The 20,344-nt window shown below is 37.7% G+C and overlaps 1 protein-coding gene across 1 annotated transcript in view; it reads left to right on the top strand.

Annotated features, from left to right (window-relative positions):
• The window catches only part of CWH43 (cell wall biogenesis 43 C-terminal homolog), a 32,417-nt gene extending 12,678 nt beyond the window's left edge, over positions 1 to 19,739 (top strand). Inside the window, exons 8-17 of the mRNA XM_082051383.1 lie at positions 1,413 to 1,538; positions 4,016 to 4,095; positions 4,906 to 5,011; positions 7,306 to 7,441; positions 8,628 to 8,777; positions 11,040 to 11,184; positions 11,848 to 11,909; positions 12,956 to 13,111; positions 14,648 to 14,773; positions 17,693 to 19,739. Of these exons, the coding sequence (XP_081907509.1) occupies positions 1,413 to 1,538; positions 4,016 to 4,095; positions 4,906 to 5,011; positions 7,306 to 7,441; positions 8,628 to 8,777; positions 11,040 to 11,184; positions 11,848 to 11,909; positions 12,956 to 13,111; positions 14,648 to 14,735 (1,049 nt within the window). The 3' untranslated portion in view covers positions 14,736 to 14,773; positions 17,693 to 19,739. The remainder of the gene's footprint in view (positions 1 to 1,412; positions 1,539 to 4,015; positions 4,096 to 4,905; positions 5,012 to 7,305; positions 7,442 to 8,627; positions 8,778 to 11,039; positions 11,185 to 11,847; positions 11,910 to 12,955; positions 13,112 to 14,647; positions 14,774 to 17,692) is intronic.
• The last annotated feature ends 605 nt before the right edge of the window (positions 19,740 to 20,344 follow it).

Raw genomic sequence — 20,344 nt, 5'->3', positions numbered from 1 at the left:
TGAGCAATTACTTTTGTAGTTCCTCTATAAAAACGTGTTGCTTCTATCTTGGTGACAGAGCAGGTCATCTGCAAAGATAATAGACATCTACAACCAACAATGTATTTTTTTCATCAAGCTGTTATTTTAAGGTTCTGTAATATGTAGGTGTAACTTAATTGCTCTTGTCTAGATTAATTCCAGTAAACTTTGAAAGCACTGGGCTGAGCTGAGAGTTGTAGCCCTCAATAGAAGCCGGGAAGCATTTTAGCATAGTTCTCGTACTGTGTGCTAGCTGTTTTGATATAATACCCTGAAACTCCACTGCAAATCAGTCTTTGCTTGAGAGCACTGGCTAAGTGTGCTCGAGGTTCTGTGGAAGTTGGTGCTGGGATACGCAGAGGTGAGGGGGTCTGCTGCAAGATTTGCTACTTTGCCCCAGATGAAAGGATTAAAATATTTTGAGTTTTATTGTTCTCCCCATCAGTACCCGAATGCAGGAGAGGCAAATGTGGCTTTAAACAAATATTTCAGTGACAGAAGAAACCTGATAAAATGTGCAGTAGTGGAACCCAGTAGTACCAGCAGAGTTAAAATATCTCTGTGTTTCCATAGTGACTAATGAAACAGGCTCTGAGGGTTGCTTGATTGGCAGCCTGATGCTGGGGACCACGAAGGTATCTGGTAATGTCACGATCCTTTGGCTGCTGGGTTGCAAGGGAAGAGCAAGAGCAGCCTTAGTGACAGCAGCCCCCATTGTGAAAGACCCGAAGGTGGCCTGTATTTTGGAGCTCACCACAGTCTGGAGTAGAGAACCTAATGTGAAGGGGTCTTTGGCTGGATACTTTTACCATTAGGTCTGCTCTTCAGTCATCAGCACAAAGCAGGCTTAATAGGACTGTTTCAGGTGTATTAAATCTTAACAGCAGCTTATTTGAAAAAACAAAGCAAAACAAAATGCAACAAACAATATCATATTGAACTTCATTATTTTTGTGTGAAACGGGCATTCAGTGGCATTCTAATTAACCTTTTAGCTTTTAATTCTTATTGTAATACTCCTAACTTGAAATTTTTTTAAATATTTATCATTAGTGGCATGTTTAATGTCACTAGTTCATTTTGTTGGAAGCAATGCTTATGTCAGCAAATACAACAATGTAAATTAAAAATTTTTGAAGTGCTGCAGACATAGGTGAGATGAATACTGTGACAATGATAAGTAGAGACTTCTCTGTCAAAAAAAAATCTCATATTGCCTGCTTTACTACATTGATTATGGGATTTGTCTGTGTTTGTACTTTGAATTGTCTTTGTTGGAGCCATAAGGCTGAATGTAACACAACAGCTGGGAGTTTATACATGGTGCATTTCTGAGCAACGTTTAATATGTTAAAGCTCTATGAAAAAGCTAATGACTTATATTTTTACAGGGTTTATCATGTTATGTATTGGGGTAGACTTTCTAACAGGACCCAAGAAGGACCTTAGCTCTGTCTTTGAAGTGAAAAGCAACCAAAAGGCACTATTCAAAAAGAGTAAAAACTATATTAAACTACGTAAGTATAATTTTATTTCCTTTCTTCCCTGACTCTAGGAATAGTGTCTGAGGAAAAAGAGTAACACAGTGGAGTGTTTTGCTCAAGTATATTAGAAATGGTTGTTTGGTGCTAGTTTTAGAGCCAGACTTGTAGTTGGTATTGCTCTAGTTCCTGTTTTAATTATGACATATTCTTACTGAGGAGCGGCTTCATTATGATTACAGTTGAGAGAGAGGCTGTTTCTCATGGAATGAGTTAAATGGAAACCAAAAAAATGAACCAGGGAAAAAAGAAAACATAAAAATGGATTTGGCATCATTTGTGATTTCATTTTGGCAGTTGAGGGGGAGCCGTCTCTGGATCTTGGGATTTATTAGAAGTGTATACAAAAGATATGAATGATTTTCCAGCCCATTCAGTATGTTGATTTTGAAGCCATTCAGTGTGACACCCTTTACCAGGCTGCGTCAGCAGGCTGGCCCAGGAACTGCTGTATAACGTGACACTCCTCCTGTGTGAGGGGGCAGTCCTGCAAAACCTTCTGTGCTGACATCTCTGCACAATCCTGCCACACGTTCAGGCCAGACTTGTCCTCAGGAAACCTTTTTCATCTCCTGCCTGTGAGCCATGCCCAGAGATATCAGCTTTCCTGATGATATGTATGAGGTCTACTTTTTTCCTTAGGCCTTGAAGAGAAGTTAAAATGTTTGAGATTTTACTGCTTTTTGGCTTTTTAACTTCTGGAATCCATCCAATTCAAGTATTTCTCTACAATCACAGAATCATAGAATAGTTTGGGTTGGAAGGGACCTTCAAAGGTCACCTAGTCCAACCCCCCTGCCATGATCAGGGACATCTTCAACTAGATCAGGTTGCTCAGAGCCCCGTCCAGCCTGGCCTTGAATGTCTCCAGGGATGGGGCATCTACCACCTCTCTGGGCAACCTGGGCCAGTGTTTCACCACCCTCATTGTGAAAAAGTTTCTTCCTCATGTCTAGCCTGGATCTCCCCTCCTTTAGTTTAAAATCATTACCCCTTGTCCTGTTGTAAAAGGCCCTGCAAAAAGTCTGTCCCCATCTTTCCTATATTTGAGCTTCAGGTTTGTTTCCATTGTTAGATTACTTTTGCTAAGGAAAAAATCTGCCAGTATTGTGAATTTTGGTAAAGGAAAAAAAATGCTAGATGTTACAGCTTACTAACCCTATAGAGATCAGGATGCTGAAGGTTCAAATTCCTGCATCTTCTTTTTTTCCCTGTGACTCTGGATCAAATCACTTACCTGCGTATCTCATTTTGGCTCATTTGAAAACTGAAGACAATAGTGCTTCACCACTTTTTAGGGCTGTTTCTGAAATCTGGATGAAGGTCTTCACCCTACATACTCATGGGCCAGAGGAACCTGGCCCCTGAGAGTTGGTATGTTAGAGGCAATGTGAGCACCAGCGTAAGTGGTTTAAATATTGCTACTCAAAAACATTTCACAGGAGTAAATACTTCAAAATTCTGTCTGTCAGAAAGCACAGCAAAGCTCAGCTAATTTTGTGACATTACAACAGTGACTCTTGTATTTCTTCAACATACCCAGAATTTTATTGTTTCTCAGCTTCCCCTTCAAACACCTTTGCATCTTGCAGAGTATGAAATTGCTTGACATTTACTAATGTAAACAGCATGTCTTTTCTTCTGACATGACAAAATTTATTTAAAGTTTGCACAAAATTATTCTAGAGAACTTGCATAAAAGTAATTACATATCTGTTTAAATATATTATGAAAGAATAAACTGGAGTTCCTGAAATCATTGTAGATACCTTATGCGACGTTGTAAGTGAAATAACCGCAGAGGGGTTTGATCATCAAATTACAAAGTGCCAAATCCTGAAAGCTCTCAAGTGTCCACTGTAGTTATTTGGAAGGCTACAGCAGCTATGGGAGAGCTGAACTGGGATTCTCTGAAGCTACAGTGCCTTTCCAAGAATGTGTCAAACAAAGGACTGCTCTGGAGGTCTGGCAGGGATCACGTCTTTCTGATGTCTAAAGGCTTGTGAAGTAAACAAAATTTTCTTCCACATGTTGTATTAATACAAAACAAAAATTATAGACTACAAATGCATACCTGGAACACAGAGAGGAAAACACTGGAAGGTTTACATGATGCTCTTACTCATCTCCTGTAGTGAATGCTTCAGTAGGCATCATTTTTACATAAATATTCCAAGGACTTTTGGTATATTTTATGTGCTCAGCCTGTTATGTTTTGGAGAATGTAAGTGTATCTGCATACATGTAGATATTCTGCATGTACATAGACACTCTTCAGTACACTGCTCTGGAATGGTGTTATCACTGGCATACGTGGAAATCTAAATGTATTCATTTCCCATTCTATGAATAGTACATCTTACAATGAGGTGTACCATGTTCTGTTTAACTGCAATAATAACATTATTTTCTCTTGCTTTAAAAACAACTTTTCTGTATGCTTCTGTTTCAAGTGTTGTGGCTGTTTGTTGGTGTTGGTTTGCTTGGACTGGGTCTACGTTATAAAACTTACCAGAAGAAGTTAGGCCAAGGGGTGAGTAGTGCATTTGTGAAAGTGATAACTTTCAAATATGCAGTAAAGTGCGCGTGTGGTATTCTAGGTGTGTTGGTTGGTGCTGAAGAACTCTTCGTACCAGTATCCAAGTCTCCAGCAAAATAAATGCAGAAATGGAGATGCAAAAAGTTTAATTTGTAAATTCATATTGAACATGGGGAATGTATGGGTCTTTGGAGATTTATTGTGCTGCTATGAAGGAAAAAAAAACATTCTGAAAACATGAGACATGCTTGCCTCATATATTCAATTTGAACGTTACTTTTATAAATGAGTTTACTTGAATTTTTTTCAAAACTTGACTGGACAATGCTGTTAGCAGCCTGAGGTTCATTCCAGCTGAAGGATGCTATGTTTTTATATTTATAACTCTCCATTTGACCTCTCTGAAGACTTGGTTGACTTAGACTAGTTATGGAAATTGGATAAAAATCCTAAGATTCCAGTTTTCTGTCCGGCAAAAAATTAGGTTTTGCTATGATAACAATTAAGATGCTTAATGTTTGCAAAGTTTACCTTATAGTGTGGAAAAAAGTGGGTAGTCCCTCTTAGATGAAAAAATTAGTAATCTCTTTCATGTTCACTTATTTACTGTTACTTGTACAAATTCATTTTAACTAGGATGACTTTTCTCCTCTTGTTAATAGCAGATTTTCATTAGGAAAATATGTTTGTTAAACATGTCTTCTTGTGTGTCTTTTATGGCACCATGTATCCAGTGTTGTTGGCTGCGAAAAGTATAATACCTGAGAGTCAAATTGTACTTTTTTTTCCATTCATTTTTTTGAGGTTCCAAAAAGAGACTTCTCTGCTATGATCTGGCCTTTTAGATTTGGATATGACAATGATGGATGGTCTAATTTGGAAGGATCAGCTGATTTGCTTAATCAGACAGGTAACAATTTTTTTTCCCACTTCATTTATATTTGAGAGGGTTCATGTGAAGAACACAAACACAAACAAGAACACATGCTGGGTAACTGAGTACCCATAAACATAAGAATTAACACATTAACACAAAAACCTGTGTTTAGTGGCTTTGTCCTGAATTTGTGAGCTGTTCCAATACAATCACTTCTGTTGAAAATCCATTTGCAGAGATGATAATTTTTTAATGTATTTTAAAGAGTTTTCTGGTTGGAGGAAACATTTTGTTTATTATTTGGATTTTTTTTCCTCATATTACTGCTGAGTTCCTTGTCTATAGAGAAATTCTTTACATAAATGAAATAATGATAAATATCCTTCTAGATCAAATTTAATGTTTTATAACTGGTCTTTTTTTTTCAGATGTGAAGCATTATGTAATTCCTAAAGGGTCTGAAATTAAAATGCCCCAAACAAGGTGTACAGGGGAGAAAGATAAGTGTGTTCCCATCACTGAGCCAGAGCAATTTATGAAAGAAAATTAGTGACTGTATGCTAGTTGAGTTGTCACGATTGTACTGTAAAGAAGAGTCTCTAACCTGTTGCTCATGGATATGATTTTCATTGGAAAATTAGCTATAGGAAATTAAGAATTTGGACCAAAGGCCAGTGCTGCTGCAGAGTGCATTGAAAGGGATTGATCAGTGGTCAATACCCATGTCTGGGTATTAATTTAATCTTTGTGTATTTATTTTTTAACTGTAATGAAAGCATTTATTTCTGTTACCTATAGTTTAAATTCATGAATATTAGAAAAAGAGATTACCTGCTGAGCATTTCTTTGTGGAAATGAAGTATCACTTCTAAAAGAAGCAATTGGTAAGTCAAAAAGGCAGCAAATTCCAAAATATAAATGAATAAATCTTAATTCCTGATTGCTGGAAACAGTATTCTAGAGTTTCATGTTACATGTATGCTGTTACATGAAATACCACATTATAATTTCCAGGAAATGCATTAATGCATTCAGAGTTAAGCTGGAGATTCTTAAACTGTTCGTTTGCTAAAGAAGAGTAGCTGATTTTGAGAGCCACAAAAGAGGGGCCTGCTTCTTCAGCATGGGGGTTATCTTCAGAGGTGCGGAGGTGTGCTTTCCTTGGGCTCATCTCTCTGCTGGAACAGTGAAAATGCAACATGCGATGGCTTTTGTGACTAGAACTCCTGTCTGTCCTGAAGGGAGGCAACATCAAGCCCTCTTGATGGCTTCAGTCATTGTTTCTGTGGCCAGCATATATGCTAATGATGTAGAAGCAAAATTCTGGGAATCCACTTAAAAGTACTCTGAGCTACCATTTTGCCTGCTAGCATGGCTTTCATAGTGCTAAATAAGACATTTCAGAGCGGTCTTAATTCCTTACAGAAGGGCTGCGGATGAAGTGGTGACTCCATCTGCCTTCTAGAGTAGGAGAGCACTCCGCGGGGGCATAATCACCGCAAGAAGGGAGTACTTGCTGCTGCTGCAGCCACACTGATGGGCTGCTGAAGCAGAGCCTGGATGGCTCAGCTATGTGCCCAAATTGCAGACTCCCACCTTCCGTCAGGCATGGGCAGGTCTTCCTTAGCTGCCAGTTCCTTGAGGGACCACATAGCTCTTCCTATATCCTGCAGCTAAAATACAGGAAGACCTGTCATGTTCCCCTGACAAAACCATACCTCAGCATCTGAACAGGGAGGGACCACAGTGCCCTGAGAAAGTGAGGTGTCAACAATTCACTAGAGCAGGGAACCCTTTTCTTACTGTGCCTGGTGGCTGACACTAGGTTGCTATGGGCTGATTAATTGTTTTGGCAGCAGCAACCTGCTCCCTCTTGCACAGGACCCTTTGAAGCAGAATGGGATTTGGTGCATGAAGGTAAGTGCAAATGTGCTGTGTAGTGCTTGTTGATCAAGTTGAAAGCAGTAGACTTGCTACTGTGCTGTTTATCTGTGTATGCACATTATGTCTAATGCTTTTGAAATGTTCTGCACTAGGTACGTGATACCATGCCGTCTCACGTGCATCCGGTTATGCACCAGGGAGGTGCTGTGGCATACAGACACTAAGTGTCTGTCCTGCTGAGGCTGTGTAGCCTGCAGTGACAGAAAGTTTGGGCATGATTTTGTTGCCAGTGAAAGATTTTCCCCAGTTGACTCCTGAATGGCTTGTGTCTGTCCCTGTGTAATCAAAAGAGAATTTATTACATTACATAGTCATTTATAAATCACACGTATAGGTCACAGCTATGAATTCAGAAGTATTTTCTTTGTTCTTCCCCTCTTTAGGTGCAGATTTTATCACTATTATAGAGAGTGATGCCTCTAAACCATTCATTGGGAACAATGATCCAACAATGTGGCTAGGAGAAAGACTAGGATTTTACACGGATTTTGGTCCAAGCACAAGAGATCACACTTGGGGGTGAGTCATCTTTATATACACAGTGGCAGTAAATATATGTAAATACACTACCCAATATTAATTCCACTAGAACACGGGCAAAGAATAATTGGAATAATAACCACCGTAATGACTTGTTAGGGCTTGTCTTTAAGAATGCGCCTTGATTCCCTTTCATTACAGTGCAATGCAGATTAAGTTTTCTCATTGTTAAAAATGACCAATTTTTGGTGCCTGGCTGTATACGCTACTTTGGCTGTTGTGATGCAGAGAATGGCATCCTGCCCTTTGATGTACAGAGGTGGATGTCTGGCATTCCAAGTACTATATCTGATTTGCTTTTCTCATTATTTTGTTTTAGCCTATGAAAAGTTTAGATTTCAGACTTAAAAACGTGATAACAGTTGGAAAATGTAACTGCACCTGGAGTTATTAGAAATTTTTAATTAATTAAATCCAGCTTGGGCTGTATAGTGGGAAATGGGCATAGAAAGGTGCATGTCTGTTTGACCAGACTTTCTGTGTCTGATTGTACTTCAGTGCTTAACCAACTACCAGCTGCACGTCTTTGCCCTCTGGAAAATAGTGGCTTATAATGTGGCTTTTTTTCCAGGAGGATATGCAGATCTCTGTGGCAAATGGAACTTCCTAGTGATGTTGCAATGGCTATTTATTTTTTTCCGTATGTGAGGGGAATTTAGTAACTTTCCTCTTCCAGAGCCTTTGTCTTTAAGTGATGCAGAAGAGTCGTTCTCTGAAATTTTCTTCAGGAAATATTTTGGAAAAAACTGACCCAAAATTGTTTTAAGGTTGATTCCAAACAGAAGCTGAAAGGTTGAGAAATCTCCTGGTTTAAAGGTGTATTTCTATCTGCTTCTAATAAAACACATTTTAATTACTGGTAGTATAACATTCTGTTTTGTCTGAGGATGCAGATTTTGAAAGGCTCAGTGTAAGAATCCATATATGTGGAATGGTATTTCTTAGAGTAGGAATGAATTTGACGATACATTTTTAGACATGTACTTAAGTAATATTTTAGAGGAAAACCTTCTAGATTCAGAATAGTCCACTAGAGATGGTTTGTATTCTGGTCTGATGGTTTGAGTTCAGTGACCATTAGTCTTCTGCTCACATTTATCTGCTTAGTTCACACTTGTGATGCTTGTGAACTACGAAATGTAACTGTTTCCCTCTTCTCATGCAGGATTATGGCGCTATCAAGGTATCCAATTGTAAAATCTGCCCATCACCTCCTTCCATCTCCAGAGGGAGAGATTGCACCTGCCATCTCCATGACTGTCAACTTCACAGGGAAACTGGTTGATTTTGTTGTTGCCCACTTTGGAAATGAAGAGTGTGTATTTTATTTTTTGTCACATTATGTCGTGCAAAGCCATGTAACATAATTGTAATTTGTGAATTTCTGGGATTTCTTTTGTACCTTTTAAAATATGCTTCTGTAATACTGATTCTAAGAAGGCACATTGGAGGAAATTCTATGACATAGCTACTGTTTTAAAATTTTGAAGCATTCTTTTAAGTGGACAAACATATCACCCAACACTCAGCTGAACCTGATATCTGGGTTACTAGAGATATATAGTTCTGCAAAACCACAACACATAATCGGACTACAGATACATTTCAGTGCAGGATAGCATGCTTCTGACTTCCTGCATGGGGGACAGATCTGTTACATTCCACAACTGCAGCTGGTTATAGTTACAGTTAGATAGCATTAATGGACAATTGATGTTTATTAAAATAAAAAGTAAGAATTCTGAAACCTCCAAGAAAATATAGTGTTGAAAAAGCAACAAAAATAGCCATTCACCGTCCTTCTGACTAGATGAAACTGAAATATCTAAATTGATCCCTGGATTCTGAAAGGATGAATTATACCAATAACTCAAATATGTGACAGAAAAGATTATGATGTATATTTCAGTTCTTTAGGACAATGTGTTGATTACTTGTGTGTAATGAATATTAATAAGGGAGAGTTTTGTGATGCTTCATGTAGCTGTACTTTCTGTTTCATTTGCTGCAATATCTAGTATTATATTTGTGATTATGTAGTAAGATTTGGACTTATTTTTGTATGTGCTATAATTCAAGGAGAAGCAAATTTATGGATTGGGTGCAGAATATAATATGCAAAGAAGCTGCTCAGAAAGCAGTAGGAATTCTCGTTATGCCATACTGAGCTTCCCTGGTTCCTTCCCCTATGCAGAGGCTGTGCACCAAGCATGCAAATTGTACACAGATTTCCCTTTTACCAAACATATATAGTTGTCAGAAACCACTCCTAGGCTGAACTCTAGAGAAGAATTTCATTCTGTGCCTCATACAGATGATTAAGACTTGTTTCTCCAATAAACTGTTTGTTGATGTAGAAGAAAATAGCTCTGTATTCCCCCCTCAGAGAGATGAGATAAAGATGAAGGAGAAAATAGGTGGAGAAACATGGGAAACGATTACAAATTAGATTGTGTTTTGAGATGAGTGAATTTGTAATTAAATGGCACATACAGCTGCTTGGTTTTAATTTTTTTTTCATCTGCTGCTTAGGATAGATAAACTATATAGACACTGCATAACTAGGGATTTTTTAAAATACTTTTTAAAGTGTAACCATGCCTGTGCCATTGAAAAGAACCCAACTTCTAGAGAGGTGTGATTCTAGAAGTAGCAGCTAGCTGAGCAGGCAACTTCACCTATACCCAGGTCAGACTACTGTTTAAGTGGTTGGGGTTTTTTGTCTCCTGAGTGTGTGCTTTTTCTCCCCAATGCCTTTGCTGCAGTCAAGTTCTGCTATTTAGAAAACACAGTAGCATTTAAATTCTTGTCGTCTTTTGGGATTACAGATTCCAAAATCAGCTCCCTCTCTCAATGGTATTTAGCCCAGTCTATCAAAATACAGAAGAAAACAGCCTCTGCACAGCTCTTTAAAGTTATTAATGTGAAGAATTGTAGAAAGAAAACTGTATTTACATTATGTTATGACAAATCCAAGGACAGGGAATGTGATCCAATGCAGTATTTTACCAGGTTCCGCTTGCACTGTGACTTTTGGTCTCGTTGGAACTGTTGTGTAAATCTTGTTAAAGAGATACAGAATACCTGCCCAATGTTGTTAAGTAGTGTTAATGGGATGATGTAGCTCTTAAGTTATATTTCATCAATTATGTGACCCAGACTTTAAGATTTTTTTTTCTTTTAATCATGATCTGTCCATCCTAAAAGTTTTGTTAGCATGGGAGCTCTTTGTTATGCACCACTCTGTGCTCGCACCATTACATTTCAAGTGCAGGCAGAGACAAAGCCTTACATGCACATTTCCTAGTGATGAGATCAGTATTAAAAACAAAACCATAATAGAAAAAGTTGTACCTATACTGGTTAGAAAGAGAATCCTAATTACATCTACCACGACCATGTGGCTTTTATGGAACATAGTGATCATTCTGAATCAGTGAGCTTTCTATAAACTTTCATCCTCTGTAATACTGAGCAATAAAAAAGATGTCAGATTCATTTGTGGTTTAATATGTTATAGCAAAAAAGATTCTGAGCTAAAACAGACATATGTTAAACTCTTTTCCATTTCTTTCAGAGAGGACTTGGACAGAAAACTCCAGGCTATAACTGTTTCAAATCTACTGAAGACTAGCAGTAAGCAAGTTGTATTTCTAGGATACATCACATCAGCTCCTGGATCCAGAGATTATACTGAACTAATAGAAAATGGAAATGTCCAGGTAATGTAAAAATACTGCTTCTTTTAGCTGTTAAAGATAATGTGTATTTGAAACATTAAGCTTACTATTTCAAATGGATAACTTGGAAATAGACATTTAAGAAAATACATGCACATTTTCAAATACAATCTTCAGCTACCTCATGACTTGTTGTAGAGAAGGTGAAGTTACACAGTGAAAGGACAAGAGGCAATGAACAGCAGTTGCCACAAGGAAATGTCAATTAGAATAGAAGAAGAAAAAAATAAACAATCACAGTTAGGGTTGTCAAGCATTAGAACAGAGGCCCAAAGTTGTTGTGAAATCTCCATCCATGGAGATATTCACAAATTGGCTGCATGAGCCCCTGAGAAACCTTCTTGAAGTTACTCTGAGTGTGGGGTTGGTAGTGGGTGACCTCCAGATGTCTCTTCCAACCTCTAATTCTGTTATTATTTTGTTTTAAAAGTGAGTTCTGCAGTTCGGTTTTCTGTCAGGAGATGTAAAAAAGTTGTGTAATTTGTCTGGCAGTGGGGTTTTACCTTTCTACCTTATTACAATGTTCTAGGCAAAATATTTTTCTGTAGCAGGTTTACACATTGGTACTGATACTGATTTAAAGCCTACCCATAAGGAAAGCTTGCCTTATATTCTTGATATTTTTTTTTCTTCTTTCACTCATAGGATATTGACAGTACAGATCATGACAGATGGTGTAGCTATATTATGTATCGTGGAGTTATAAGGTATGTTAAAGTGGATCATTATTCATTGGTTTTAAACATCTTTAAGACAATCAGTTTTACACCCTTCTTTAGGTAATTGTGGAAGAGTGTTATATCCATAAACAATTATGTATGGACAGTTAGATATATCATGAAGTAACGTGAAACATCCATCGCAGGATGAATTGGTGTATTTCTGAATATCATTCACAAAGACAGTATTAGAAGTTTCATCCTTTTGTGTCAAAAGCCTTCAGATCTAATCTGCTTTGGTAACATAAACCTACTTTTTTCCAAAGCTCTGTCTTTGCAGCTTCATTCTAAAATGTGAAGACTAAGCCCTAATTGGTATGTGACACAGAAGATACGAATTTTGAACCATGATTGTAGGGTTTGTTGAAGCAAAATGCGGATCTAATCCAGCCAAGCTTTATGCTGGATTCAGTGGAAACTTTAACTGTGTAAGCCCACACTGAAGCACTTTCCTCTGCTGGAACCTGTGCACTCCATATCTTTTAATATCAAGTTGCTGGTAAATTGTTCTCTTGGTGATGTATGTACCAGAATGGAATTCAGTTTATTCTGAATAAACTGCAAATTCTGCAGTCTTCACAGAAGTAAACCCAGTAAACTAGATAGCTGTCTTAAGTAACAGTATTGAGTAGGAAAAAAAAAAAAGCAACAACAAAACCCCCACTTGCAATCTTATTTTTCTCATTACTCGTTCCACTGATGCCTGAGTTCCTTTCTTGAATTTCAAAATCTCTTCAATGAAAAAGGTTGGTGATCTTGTACCAGTATGCATATTCTAAAACTAATTTTAAAAATAGGTTTCTAGATCTAGAACTTATTTTTGTTGTCAAATTTTCTCAGTTTTTCTACTCGTGACATTTTGTTATGAAGCTCGTGTTTACAGAGTGCTCTAAGGTTTTTTGAAAGTGAGATTCACATAAATTAAGTTAGGTTGATAGGTTAAATAATAACTCCTGGAAAAAAAGATACATGAATTAAGAATGCGGTGAAATTGCCTTGAGTTATTTTTTTAAACTAACTCTTGTATCCAATAGGTTGGGCTATGCCCGCATATCTCATGCTGGCTTAAGTGATTCAGAAGTCCAGATGGCCAAATTTAGGATCCCAGATGACTTGGATAGCTATATTGATAATGACAGAATTGTCACTGATCCCAGCCAAGTTCCCGAGGACATCCATTTCAATCCCAGGTCAGTGTATCTCATAAGAAATTAAGGGGATGAGGTATATGACATCTTGTGAAAGAGAAGTCTAGGAACAAAAGTGTTCTTAAAGTGGGACACACTGGTCATTACCAGGCTAAGCAGAAGATTAAGAAGCAAGAACTTCTGATTTGGGATTCAAATTTTTTTCCACTGGGTTGGCATGTGCCTTGGGAAAAATCAGTCTCCTGTGTCATAGCGTAAGTTGAAGGTAATGCTTCTTTCACCCAGGTGATTAATTTCTGAGATTGTTTGATAGGGATATTTGCCAAGTGGTATGATGACTCATTTTGTAGATGATGAGACATCGCCCATGTTTCTTGGCACTTTTGAAGATTGGGTTCTTAATGTGTTATTATTTAGAACATAAAATACAATATATATGTTAAGTACTCTTTGCATAAGCATTTTAAAACATACTATGTAACTGGAGCAAAAATTAGGAGAATGCCCGAGGCAGTATGTTACATATGTCAAGAAGAAAAAAGGACTAGATTTTTACATAAAAAGTGATTTATTTCTTTAACATGGTCATTTTTCCACGGGCATTGCACGGGGAAGATAAATATCAAGAAAGGGATATATTTTATATTGAATATCAGTGGAAGAGTCATGAAGTTTGAGATAGATGTTGCTACAGAGGGACAATTGCCAGCAATGCTGTATTTACTACTTCTAACTTACATAATACAGAATATCTTAACTTCTTCTATACACCTAACAGTTGAGCTTACTCATTTTTCATTTAGCACTCAGTCACTGGCTTCCTGTTTAAGCAAAAGTTTGCTCAGTGTTTTCCACATGACGAAACTTGCTGAAGTTAACATTCGCATTCAGATTTTACTCAATTGATTTCAGCACAGAACATTTTTTGTGATCCTAATTTCTTTAATGTCTGCCTAGAAACAGAAAGAAAATTATACCTTTTAGGAATAAGTTTAACTTCTTCCAATTAACTGTAGTTCTTTTGAAGTATAATGGCACTGCTTTTAAATGCTATTTAGCACTGCTTTTTGAGTAAGTACTACATTTTCCTTCTGCAAATCTATCTACTGTAATAGACAGTAGTCAAAACTTTCAGATTTTAATATGGCATGAACAATTACAATTTTTACCATAATTTTCAAAAGAAAGTTGTGCAATATTAACAGTAGGGCTGAGCATTTGGCATTATGTGGGGTTGAATTCTATCTCCACTGATATCAGTAGAAAAAACTTACAAGGGCATAGGATTTTACTAGATAAATGCACTGCTCACCTTTGTCGGGTGGAATTCCATTTATAGAGTGCCTATGGCATTAATCCAATCAGTGTAATTAAAGCTCTCCATTATACTCAAAGACCTGTAGTAAGATAGTGTATATAGATTATGATTTTTATGTAAGTAGGGTTGTGACCTGTGTCTGAAATAAACCATCTAGAACATTGGGAAGAAGTGTTAATTATACTGCATCAAGTGTATGATTTAATTGCATGGGTTAAATCATGTTGTAACAGTTTTGCTTTGTTGAATATTTTTCTTAGGTTTGGATCTTATAAAGATGGACATAATTATGAGCATATTCATCACTTTCATATGAGCACTCCTAAATATTTTAAACAGACAAACTAGAATGAGAAACCAACATATAATTGAGACCAACAATAAAGGTTTGTTGCTTGAAACTGCATTGGCAGCCAAAAAGACGACATTGTTTAAGGATGTGTAACGCTATGAATGTCTGTGTAATGGCTGTTGACTCTTTTCTTTAATGAGTCGTTATCACTGTGAGACAGGGAAGACATCTGCATTTTGATAAACCAGTGTCTACCGCAGCCAGGTACCTGCTTTGTCCACAGCAAAGCAAGGGTGGGAACTTGCTTTGCTGCTAACTTCTTCAACTTTTTTGAAGGTATCCTGTATCGTGCTGTTTCAGAGTTTTCTTTAGGGTCCAGATACAAGCCCTTTGCCACCCTAGGAGCTCACTAGAACAATCACGAACAAAGAGTTTCGGCTGACTTCCACACCTCTGATGACTGAGGCAAAGCAAAATAACAGGGTAGCGTAGGTAATCTGGTGATACAAGCTGCACTGATGCTATTGCAATGAAAAGGTTGGCCTTGGGTTTTTCAAAATAGGGATGGAACTAGTGTGTTTCTTCATAGGGAGATATGGAGTAACTATGTGTTTGAAATGAGTGCATTTTTTACTTACTGAAACATTATTTACATCTGCTGCTATTCCACATTGTATTCTTAAATGAGTTTTATTATAACAATTTGCAGATGATTGATACTCGTAATATTGGAGGAGACACTGTGACTTTTACAGACTTTTGTTTTACAAGATGTTAGACACTGCAATGCTTTTACAAAGGGAAGAGTAAAGCACCTCCAAGTAGTTATGAGACACTTAAAGTGAACACACTGCAGAAGATTTTAAAAAGAATCACACCCAACATGACAAGGGTTCTCAGAAGGGAAAAAAAGTTGATTGTAATTTTTATTTAAAATAAACTGTAAGAAACCAAACAAAAAATGCATTGCTCCTCTGCTGGGACTACATTTTTTAGTGGGACCAAATAGAAGTGGGGCTTTTTTTTGGCCTAGGCAGTGAATTACCTACTATGGAACAAACACATAGGACAAGGTAAAATGTTTTTTCTCAGGATCTCTTGGCAATGTCTTTTATATTTACTCCTGGTCCTTCAGTATATGTGCAGAACTTCCTTTAAACGAGCACATCTTTTGGTGTTGGCCAAAGGAAGTTTTGTGCCTGTGAGAAAAATGTTAGATGGTTTATTTAAGTGACCCTCACAGCTTGGAAACCACAATTGTGACGTTCGCCTTCAGTACTGTATGTCTTCCCAGCAATACCTAAACATACGATAATGGACACATTGTAGGAAAGAGGTGGTGGTGTGTTTTATTTTTTTCCCCTCCCTCTCATTGTCCACTATGTGCTTTTGAGAACAGCTTAAGCATACTCAATTTTATTGTTTCTCTATATAAGCAAAGACCAGATGTGTGTTTACCCAGGGTTTCTTCTTCTGTGGAGTGAGCTAACTCCTGCCATCACCAAGCTTGTCACTTTATCCTGGTTCTCCCTTGTTTTTAAGGCTGTTTTTTCTGGGAATGAAACACTTCAGTGATTTTTGTGGGCAGAGGATATTTGAAAGGCACTTGAGGAATACATAGCCACCACAACTTCATCTCAGATGATATTAGAAAGCCTGACTTTATTAGTTATAATTAACCATCCATTGTTGAACTAATTTACTTCTCACCTAGAGGTGTTTGTCTTTATAAGCCCAAGGAAGTCTAATTAAATATTCCAGTTTCGGCATCCCTTAGGAAGGATTTGAAATCCTCTGAACTTGTTCTCTGTGTGACTCTCCAGCAGGACAGGATAAATCAGGTTTCAGAGTGATGGGAGTGACTTTCTTGGACTTTGACCAGTTTTCTTCTGCCAGCAGCAGTAGCCGCTGTCTCTCCCTTCTCACAGCCTGCAGGAGCGGCTGGCACGGTACCAACATTGCACAGGGGGCTGAGTATCCTCAGTATCCTAGCTCTGATCCACATCCAGCTACAGGTTTGCCTTTCCATGGCCTGTATAAAACACAACATTATCTTCCCACATTACTTAATGTTCTCCAGAGGCTGTCTGTGCAGATACGTTGTGATATGAGTAGTTTATTCATCTGAGATGCAGGAAATGATAATCATAAATGTAAAAATCTTGAAACCACTTTTTTTTTTTTTTCAACAATTTAATAATAGAATAAGGGTATTTCTCAATGTCAGACACCAAAGCATGACTTGTGCAACAGATCAGACTATACATCATCCCTGTGTGTAATCTTTGAAGTCTGTGAGCATACTTGGATTCATTTTCACAGGATTTAGAAAGTTTCATCCCATTAGAAATGTTCACATAGACATTGACAAAATCTAAATTTCAAATATTCTCTTCCTCTGAGTAGCTTGTGTAATTTAATGTTGGTGGATCCATACCTGATAATGCCTAATATCAGAAAACACTTGATGTATAATAAATGTAATGAATAGCAAGTATTTGTTGGCATTTGCATTATTTTATCAAAATGACTAAGAGAAACTGACCACGAACTGTTTGTATACTGCTTCTACTACTGTGGTTAGAATTGGGAAGATAAAACTATACTTTATTTGTCCTTGAACCTGCACATTGATCTGATTCCCCGGACCTGACTGGTTTAGAAAAAATGTGCAGTAGATCTCTTGCAATCACTATGTTTCAAACTATGAAAGAAATGTGCTAGAACAGGTCCTGCTGCAGGGGCGTGTGACTAATCTTGCTGTTCTCTAATCTTATTCCCTTCATCTCAACTTTCATAAGACAGTATGTTATGAAATAAAAAGTTTGCAATATCTTTAACTATGCATTCAGAGACAGCATGATAAAGATAAAATGTATTAAAAAACATGTTTTATTTTCTAAAGGTTTGACCTTTTCCTTGTGGTAAAAGGTCTAGATGATACATATTGGACTTCTAAATAATATGTATTCTGTTGTATTCCTAATTCCATCCTCTTTGCCATTCTGTGCAGGTCAGTTAAAGTTTCTGGGAACATACATACAGGAGGAGACGGCAGCCCATCAGGAGCCCACCAGTTCATGTCTCAGAAGAAGAAGGAAAGACTCTAGGTGTAAGACAGCAACTTCTGAGGGTAACTGTACCGGATTCTTCAGCAGGGTGGAGACTCAAGTCTCCTCTTACATTTACTCCTGCTTTGGGGCTTTGGCTCAGGCATTTCTGTATGTGTTGTAAGCTTAGTTTCAGGAGCAGTGGTGTTGTCCCAGAGCACACTCACACCTGGGAGCTGCAGTTCAAACCTCTGGGGCTAAGAAGGACCTGAATTTTTTATTTCCCATTTTCAAAAAGGGTGTCGCAGCTACAAGCTTATTGAACAACAGCTGGGGACACCCTTTGGTTTTGAACTGGAGTTGATGTTACTGAAACAAGTTGGGTGCAGGTTAAGTGTGCAGGTGCCCAGCTCCCACATGTCCCACTAACACGGAACACGAAAATGTTCAGGGTGCTCTGCTGTCAATGAGGGAGCTCTGTGGCCACAGACAAGGGTGCTGATTGTTTTGATGCACTTCCAGGGTTTGGGCAGAAATTCTGAGCTGCTCTCTTAAGCTTGGCTGCTTAGAGCTTCCTAATTATGAATTAAGCAGATTTTTTTTTTTTTTTTAATTTCAAACTGAAGCTGAAAAACAAACGCAACAAGCTATAAACCAAATTTAGGGATTTAAATATGAGCTACCAACAGCTCTGAAACATTTTTTTTCTCATGTATGCAAAATTACATTTGTTTGCAGTGTGTTACAAAAGGACCCTTAAAGTCATACACCTGTGGAGGAAGTGTTACAAACCAGATGTTTTTACTTAAACAAGGACCATAGTATGAGTCCACGGGACAGGGCAATTGAAATGATCTGACTTACTTGACGAGGAGTGATTGGAAAGCAGTTATATAATCTGCAGCTGTTACTTTCTGCCACCTGAGGTCCTCTTTTATCCCCGATCAGTACTGTTCTGCTAATGCCATGCAATGCTATTGAAATGTTTCTCTTCATGCTGGGGGTGAAAAATCTTTTCAGAAGCATTACATAAAGCTGTTTGAATTGTCCTGGGTATCAGTTACTTTTTCATATCTGCAAAGATTTAGAACTGCAATTGCTGGGCTTCTGGTAGATAATTTGTTTCTTTTCTTACAATGCCCTGTGCTGTGCTGCTGTTTTATCTGCTTTGTTAATGTTCAGCAAATTCTACTTTGCGAATGTTTTTGTTTCAATACAGTTCCCTCTCTGACTTGTCAAACACGTAAGTGGTTTGTGATTTGGGTGCCTAAAATTAACTTTCACACTTGTTTCTAAGCAAAGCAAGATGAACAAAGGTATTTGAGAGATGCAGTGGCTTTAGCAATTTGGAGTCTGGATACCCTTTTGAAAGAGAGGGCATCCACTTTCTTAAAATGCCCTCTACACCCTGTTTCTGATAGTGAACAACATAAAACTAAGTAAATTGCTCATCTTGCTCCTTATAGTATTTTTCACAGTCTATGTGGATGTCATTTTAGCTATCAATTTAAAAAGTGCAAAGTCTTTCTCCTTAAAAAAAAAAAGTCTGCAGTTTTAAGTTGGACCTAGCAGTGTGTAAATTGGCTGAAGCATTTCCTGCCCCTCTCCAGTTCTCAATTTATTATTCCTCTCCTGTGTGTTGATAGAAGCATTTGCACATATATGAGCCAAATCAGGATATTCATTTCACTGGGAAAACAAGCAAACAGATGAACAAACCCCCAGAATGTTGATTTTTAGGGTTTTTTGCCTTTTGGGGGTGTTGGGGGCAGTCTTGCTCTTTGATTTGCCTTCCTATCTAGCTGTTCAAATGGTTGTGTTGGCACAAAAGAAAGGATGCCAGGAGGACTAGGATTAAGAGACTAATGCTGGAACTGCTTAAACTGTCTCTGTCCTTGAGACAGTGCTTGATCAAGCATAACCTGATTGATCTGCTCTATTTAAATTAAGTATTTCTGCATTTTGTAAACTCAGGCTTCAGAAAGAAAATATGGGTGTGAATACATAACATCTGCCAGCCTGGAGACTTGCATAGTGGTTTACAACTAGTGGTAACAAAGGAGATGTATTAGTACCTTCTCAAGGTTGGAATGAAGGTGGATGTTGCAATGGGCCTTGCTCTTGTGCAGCAGGCCTTTTCTGGCTGAAGCATACATTCCTTGTTTAGCAGGCAGAAACAGAAAACAAAGTCTCTTTTGTGATTCTTTATGGATTTATTTGCAGATCTAGTTTTTAACGGTCAGAGACTATACTTGCACATTCAACTATTCAAAAATATTTTGAAGTTTTGTTTGTCAAACTTACAGTATTATTTGCTTTATGCATACAGATAGTAGTACTTACAGAAGCTATAGTCTAAGGAAAGATTTGTAAAGCCACATAGTAGCTTTCATTATAGACTAATATAAATGGGGGAAAAAATTACAAGCCTTTCTTTAGGTCCAAGTGGCTTCAGATACAACCATAGAGGGTTTAGGTATGCCACCTTTTTTTTTTTTTTTTAGATCTGTATCAGTTTGCAGCTACTTAATGCATGGGAGAAAATTTCTTTTTGAATACATTTTTATTCTAAACTAGCAGTCTATGTGCTATGGTGAATGTGAACAAACAGGCAC

This window comes from Streptopelia decaocto, assembly GCF_964273445.1.
Source record: "Streptopelia decaocto genome assembly, chromosome: 4".
Taxonomy (NCBI): Eukaryota; Metazoa; Chordata; class Aves; order Columbiformes; family Columbidae; genus Streptopelia; species Streptopelia decaocto.
The sequence above is the reverse complement of the archived record's forward strand: the minus strand, read 5'-3'. Positions and strand labels throughout refer to the sequence as shown.